Below are 7,189 nucleotides of genomic sequence, written 5' to 3' on the forward strand. Positions count from 1 at the left end.
GTGAAGTCGTTCCCCGGGCCAGGCCGGGAACAATTGGCTGCAACCCGCCCCGCCCCTCCAGGACCTGCGACCGACGGGCCATTTCCGACCAGTCTGCGCCTAAGGGGGAGCCCCTGCCTGCGCTCGGAATCTCCGCCTTTCTGGCGGCTGCTCTTCCTCTGGAGTCCAGAGGCGGCTTGCAGCCGGAAGTCTCCCTGAAGGGGCCTGTGAGGGTCCCCCCCCCCGCCCGCTTGGGAGCCTGGATCACTGGCTCAGGGGAAACTGAACGAGAGCCTGAGCAGTGGTCCCCTGGCTCCCCAACCCCACCCTCCTGATTGAGGGCCCCTTGGAGGCCTCTGAAGTCCCCATGGCGGTGGGGTCGAAGGTGGTGGCTGGGGTGGGGCCTGTGTTTGCTGAGTGAAGCCCTGCATGGAGTAGCAAGTACACAGAATTCAGAAAATGGTGTGTTGAGCACCCCAGTGGACTTCGCTGGCCACCTTGTTGCCCGTCACCTCCCTCTGCCTGTTCGAACTCTGTTGGGTGGGGTGAAATTTCCACTTGCTTAGCAGGCACTGAGGATGTGCTGAGACTTGAGCGATGAACAAGGAGGGCTTGCATTATCTTGAGGAAGTGATTGAGCTGTCAAGAAAGGATTAGGGGTGCAGGCTTGCGGTCCCAGATTGGATAAGTGGGGGCCCTTTCTGAGGAGGGCCCTTGAACTGACCCGGACAGTGACTAGAAAGTGGAATGATGTTGAAGGCAGAGGGAGAACAGGTTGTGCAAAGGCCCTGAGGTAGCCAAGTCCAGAGAAAGACCAGTATGTCTGGGAAGAACTAGAGGCTGGGAGCTGGACTGGAGGGCCCCTCAGGACCACTGAACTGGACACTATTCATTAGTGAGGAGACCAGAGCGTGGTGTCCTTGGCCATCATGACCGGGAAAAGCAGAGAGCTAGAGCATGTTTTGGACGAGCCCAGGCAGATGCCCAGTCTAGTGAAGCTCGCTGGGGGCAGCAAGTTGTGATTCAGGCTGCTAAGGCAGGAGGAGCCGGAAACAAACGAGTCAGGGTTGGCCCCTCTCATCCCCCAAGATTAAAGGGGCTGGGCTCCTGGGGTGCGATGGGTCCTGGGGCCTGGCTGGAGACCAGGCCTGCGTGGCAGGGGGCGGTCCCTTCCCTGGGACAGGCCTTGGGCTCCTCCAGCCCAGAATGGGGAGGGACCTGGGAGCTCCGCCCACCCAGTCAGGCAGGGGGAATCCACTCCACTGCTGGCTGGGCCCGGGTGGCCCCTGCAGGGGCTACCGCGTCTCCAGCCTCAGTTTCCCCATCCATGAAGGGCACAGGTCCATTTGCCCCAGGATTTGTGCCTTTGGAGGGGTCTCCGTCTGCCTGGGTCTGCTCAAAGAGCAGCTCTTACCCAGGCGGGGTCCCCCTAGACCCGCTGCCACACCTCACTCACCACCCCGTGCCGACTCACAGCCTCCTCTCCAGCTTGCATCCCTCTTGCGTCTGACCCGGAGCCTGACTCATGAAGTGCCCTGTCCCAGTCACCCCAAGTGTCTGTCTGAAGCGGGCCTGGTCAGGCTGGGCCTTATGGGATATCGAAGAGTTCTCTTGAGGCGCCGCAAGGACATGTTTGAAGACAATGACATGTTTGAGGACGGTGGAGGGATTGGCAGTGACCCGATAGTTTTGTTTTAAGAGCTGGCTACAAAGAGGGGAAGAAGAGGGGCCGCAGGGGATTCCAAGACCCCTCCTCTCAATGGGATGGGCTGTGTTGGAGGGGCGCCTGTTCTGAGCAAGCCAGGGGAATTTGGGAAGTGGGGGGGCAGGGAGGATGTGAGAGGTGTGCACGTGAGGTGCCCCCTCTCTGCCACTTGGGAAATAGCTGGAAGGCGGGAGTCAACGGGGAAGGTGGCCCGGGCTCTGGGGGAGCCGGGCGCGCCCCTCCCCCGCTCCGCCCGAGCCCCCGCGTTGTCCCGGCTGCCAGTCCTCTCAGCCAGTGACTCAGGTTTTCTGTGCTGCTGTGGATGAAAAGAAAAATCCCGCAGAAAAACCTGTTCCCATAGTAACAGGCTCCAATTAGAGGCTGGAAGCTGAGCGGTGGCCCCTGGGGCGGGGCCTGCAGGGGCTGTGGGGTGGGCACCGCCCCTCCCATTTCCCTTCAGTCTGGGCGGGATGGAGGTGCCCACCAGGGGTGCCCGGTCCTGTGTGCTGGATAAGGGCTCCTCAGGCCGGTTCCAGGACTGGACACGACCGGCTGGGGACTGAGGCGCTGGGCAGATCGCTGCAGTCATGTTCTGCCTGGGAGGATAGCGGTGGGGTTAAATGTCACACAGTTGCTGGTGGAGCAAATCTGATGCCGTCCACTGGTGACCACTCCATTACCAACGCTCAGCTACCGGAAGCTCTATGCAAAACCAGGCACGTTGATGCATAGCTGTCATTCTCCAGAGTCTGAGGCAGGAGGATCTCAAGCTTGAGGCCATTTAGTGAGACCCGGTCTTAAAAAACAAACAGAGAGGGCCAGGGATTTAGCTCAGTGGTTCTGCTGCCTGCCTCACAAGGGCAAGGTCCTGAGTTCGATCCCCAGTACCGAAAACAAAACAAACAGGGAAAGTAAAAAGAACAGCCGGGAATTTTGAGAAGGGCCTCTTGTTTCTGACTCCATTCCTGTGGTTATCTGCAAAGGTGCTGGGGTCTGGCTTCTGTCCCTCCAACCTCCTTTCCCAACTCTCTTGCCCTTCTTCCTGGGGTGCCTGGGCTCATCTGTTGCAATGCTGGGGTGGCCCTGAGGGGCTTTTCCTCGTGTCTAGCCCCTTGTCACCCGAGGTGGACAGTGTCACGTGGCTGAGGTGTGGCCCACTGCCCAGTGGTGCGCATCTGCTTTCTGGGGCTGTGGGAGGGGCAGCTTTGTGTTGATGGCTCCAGCCTCTCCCTGGTGGGTGGGGGGGCTGGGGACAGGGGCCTAGGCCCCTGGGCCTGCCCTTGGGTGTCCCTAGCCCTAGGGGCACAGACAGGAGGCTGAATGGAAGAAGCCCTCCGGTGCTACCTTGGTCAAAGGCCATGTGCCTTCTCAGGCTCTGTCCCCTCTTTGGGAAGCAGGGGTTAAGGGCGAGGGTCCCCATCTTGGGCACTTAAGTGGGACACGGTTGGGTTAAGATGGCGCCAGTGCCCTTCAGACCCCTGGGTTCCTTGGGTGTTGGCTTCATACCCGCCAGCCTTCCACGCCACCCGCTATGGGCATCCCAGCTTCAGAAAGGGACTTGCCAGGTAAGGCAATTTGTTCCTGGCAGGATGTGGCGATTTGTTCCTTTAGAGTCAGAGAGCCCACCCCAGGCCCTGTCCCAGGCTCAGCTGGAGCTGTCAACCTGGATAAGGATGCAGGGCAGCAGGGCTGGTCCAGGCATGAGTCTGCATGGCTATGATCTCAGCACTCTGGCAGGCTGAGGCGGGAGGATTGTGAGTTCAAGCCCAGCCTGGGCAATTTAGTCACTGATTGCTACCCAGTCTTACATTAGAAAAGAAAAGGGGTGGGGAGGTAGCTGAGTGTGGAGACTTGAGTCCAGTCCCCAGTACCATCCCCAGGTCCATCAGGTTATTGTGTGATGTGGAGACCCGCGCAGATGTTACAGTTCCCAGATGCACATCTGGGCAGAGAGCTCTCGGATGTGGAAGAGCTGGGGGTGTCCACTGCGGGTAGGATGCATCTGACTCAATTTAAACTTTCATGGGTCTTCTGAATTTACTGAAAGGAGCATGCGCACTCATGTTTTAACTTTGACACATCTGCGGCAGCAGGAAAGGAGAATGTAACAAACCCCCATATTCCGACCCCCACGTGATCTCCTCTGACATCACTCCATCTGTGGCTTTGGGGGGTGGTTTTGGTTGTATTTAAAGCAAATCCCTGACACCAGGCATTTCATCCTAAAATACTTCCATCTGTGCCTAAAAAACAAGGCCATCCTTTACATAACCACGACATAAATGAGCAATAGCTGATCTTTAATATCAAGTCCTGGTGGCCACGGTAGGAATCTCCGCCCGGCTCCAAGAAGGCTCTGTGTGGTTGGTTTATCGGAAAGCATTACTTCTTTTGTTTCCTTTTTGTGCTACTAGGGATTGACCCCAAGGTCTTCACACTGAGCTGCACTTCCAGTCCTTTTTTCTTTTTCACATATTTATTTTTGGTACTGAGGATCGAACTCAGGACCTTGTGCTTGCGAGACAGTGTGGTGCCACTGAGCTAAATATTCCACCTTTTTTATTTTATTTTATTTTTTATTTTGAGACAAGTTGCTAAGTTGCCCAGACTGGGCTCCAACTTGTGATCCTTCTGCCTCAACCTCCCAGAGCCCTAGAGTTACAGGCTTGTGCCACTACACCCAGCTGGGACATCTTTTTTTCTTTTCTTTCTTTTTGTTTTTTTGAGATAAGGTTGTGCTGTGTAGTTCAGACTGGTCTTGAACTCACTAATGTAGCCCAGGCTGGCCTCAAACTTGCAGTGATGCTCCTGCCTCAACCTGCCGAGTGCTGGGCTTATGTGCACTACCACACCCAGCTGCTTCTTTGGTTTTGTTTGTTGTGTGATGCTGGGGATGGAACCTAGGCCCTCGAACATGCTAGGGTAGCACCCTCCCCTGAGATTTCTCCTGCCCCACAGAGGGAGTGGTCGAGGCTGGGACTCAGCCTGGTCCTGTCATAGCCCTGCTGTGCCGGCTGAGGGCTCTGAGCTGCACGCTGGGGTTCCTGCGGCATCCCCCGTAGGTGGCCTGTGGGGTAGGGCTGTGGGCCGGCCAGTACCTGGTGACCCGGATCTTGGTAGCAGCACAGCTCCCTCTTGCAGGTATGGACCTGTCGGCCAACCAGGATGAGGAGACTGACCAGGAGACCTTCCAGCTGGAGATTGACCGCGACACCAGGAAGTGCGCCTTCCGCACCCACACGGGCAAGTACTGGACGTTGACGGCCACTGGGGGTGTGCAGTCCACTGCGTCCACCAAGTGAGTGCCCCACCACCCTGTTTGTGGCTCAGGCTGGCCCTTCCTGGGGAGCAGGCGGCCCCCTGACCCTTTTCCGCCACCCCCAGGAATGCCAGCTGCTACTTTGACATCGAGTGGCGTGACCGGCGCATCACGCTGCGGGCATCCAACGGCAAGTTTGTGACCGCCAAGAAGAATGGGCAGCTGGCCGCCTCGGTGGAGACTGCAGGTAGCCACCATGGGGACCCCAAGGCTCTGTCCCTGGGTACCACCACACCCCAGAGGGTCCCAGCCCCACTTCGACCACCCAGCCTGGCCCTGCCCCACCCTGCCTGCCTGAGTGCTGGCTGCACTGTGACCCAGCCTAGCACACCCCCCACCCCACGGCCTTGAGGCTCAGTGTCCCCTCCTGGACAGGGGATGCTGAGCTCTTCCTCATGAAGCTGATCAACCGCCCCATCATTGTGTTTCGCGGGGAGCATGGATTTATCGGCTGCCGCAAGGTCACGGGCACCCTGGACGCCAACCGCTCCAGCTATGATGTCTTCCAGCTGCAGTTCAATGACGGCGCCTACAATATTAAAGGCAGGTTCATCTGGGCTACAGGGAGCCCCCCAGGGCTTTTGGGCTCACCTTGACCCTCTGTGCCTAGCTCAGGGCCAGTCCAGAACCCCACCCATCCCCTGTGGTCACCTGCCTGCCCAGAGAAGGGGGGAGTGGCAGGGGAGGGCTGGGGACATAGCTGGGATTGAAACCAGGGTGCAAGGAATCCCACAGTGCAGAGGTGCTCAGTTGGATCCAGAAGTCCTTTCATCCAAGTGCTGGGGAGGCTGAAACAGGAAGGTTACAAATTGAAGCCCAGTCTGGGAAACTTAGCAAGACTCTGTTTCAAAATAAAATGAAAAATAAAGGGTTAGGGAGATGTTGCTTAACATAGAGGCCCTGGGTTTAAGCTCAGTATGAAGAAAAACAAAAAATAAGTAAAATCCAAAAGGAATGGATGAAGGTCTTAAAAACCTCATTGGTGTGTCCAGCATGGCATCAGGGCACTGGGGGCACATGGGCCCCCCAGTTTCAGAAGCTGGTTGGAGGAGGCCTTAACCCTAGAGGAGGAAGCCCCTGCTGGGCAAGGTGTCCTGGGCAGAGCCTGACGGGGTCTCCCTCCCCAGACTCCACGGGCAAGTACTGGATGGTGGGGAATGACTCCTCGGTGACCAGCAGCAGCGACACCCCGGTGGACTTCTTCTTCGAGTTCTGTGATTACAACAAGGTGGCCATCAAGGTGGGCGGGCGCTACCTAAAAGGGGACCATGCTGGAGTTCTGAAGGCCTGCGCCGAGACCATCGACCCCGCCTCGCTCTGGGAATATTAGGTCCCTGCCCCGGCGGCCCCTGTCCCCTCCACCAACCCTCCTTCCCGGTGGCCAGGTGGCAGCCCCTTGCCTTTCAAACTGGAAACCCCAGAGAAATCGGTGTCCCCACCTGTGGGCCCGTGGATGCCCCCCTCCCCGTGGGCCTGCCCCTTCCTTGGGGGATATCAGGTCCCTCTACCCTCTTCTCTGCCATGGGGTGAGGCTGGCACCTCTTTCTTCTGACCTCAGACAACTCTGAGCCTTACTTTCCCAGAAGTGGCCAGGAGAGGGTGGCCGAGCCCCTGGTGGCTAGGGCACATAACTGGAATCTCCTGTTCCCACCGTGAGTGCTTTTTGGGGTCACAGCCCCTCTCCTACACTGCTGGGGCCTGCTGAGCTCCCCGGCTTAAAGCCACTGGGTCTGTCCCTTGTGCATTCTGGCAGGAGCGGGGGGCTCCCCACTCCTGTCTCCTTTCACCCTGGCCTGACTGGAATCAGAAAACAACCAAATCAGTATTTTTTTTGTAGTGAAACGTTCCTGCTGGAGGCGCCCCAGCCAGCCTGGTTGTACTTGTGAGTGGTCTTGGGGTGTCTTGGCACCTGCTCCCACCTCCCCAGCTAGCCCCCTCATTCTCACGTCACCCCCAGCCCTGGACCCTCCTGCCTCAGCTGCGGCCCTGCTGGGATTGGTGCTCCTGGCTGACCCAACACCTGTGCTCCCGGGCGGAATGGAGCTTGTGTCCTGCCCACCAGCTGGGTGCCCTGGGATCTCCATTGGCCTCCTGGCTGCCAGCCCCCTGCCAGCCCCTGCCACCATCCATCTCACTCTGGGTGTCTTGGTCTTTTATTTTTTTGTAAGTGTCATTTGTATAACTCT

The 7,189-nt window shown here is 58.0% G+C and overlaps 1 protein-coding gene across 1 annotated transcript in view; it reads left to right on the plus strand.

Annotated features, from left to right (window-relative positions):
- Nucleotides 1-7,189, plus strand: part of Fscn1 (fascin actin-bundling protein 1) — an 8,971-nt gene extending 1,782 nt beyond the window's left edge. The window contains 4 exon segments of the mRNA XM_010642841.2: nt 4,826-4,982; nt 5,069-5,190; nt 5,379-5,546; nt 6,131-7,189. Of these exon segments, the coding sequence (XP_010641143.2) occupies nt 4,826-4,982; nt 5,069-5,190; nt 5,379-5,546; nt 6,131-6,333 (650 nt within the window). The 3' untranslated portion in view covers nt 6,334-7,189.

The sequence above is a fragment of the Fukomys damarensis genome, unplaced genomic scaffold, assembly GCF_012274545.1.
Source record: "Fukomys damarensis isolate Sample0158 unplaced genomic scaffold, DMR_v1.0_HiC HiC_scaffold_17, whole genome shotgun sequence".
Classification (NCBI taxonomy): domain Eukaryota; kingdom Metazoa; phylum Chordata; class Mammalia; order Rodentia; family Bathyergidae; genus Fukomys; species Fukomys damarensis.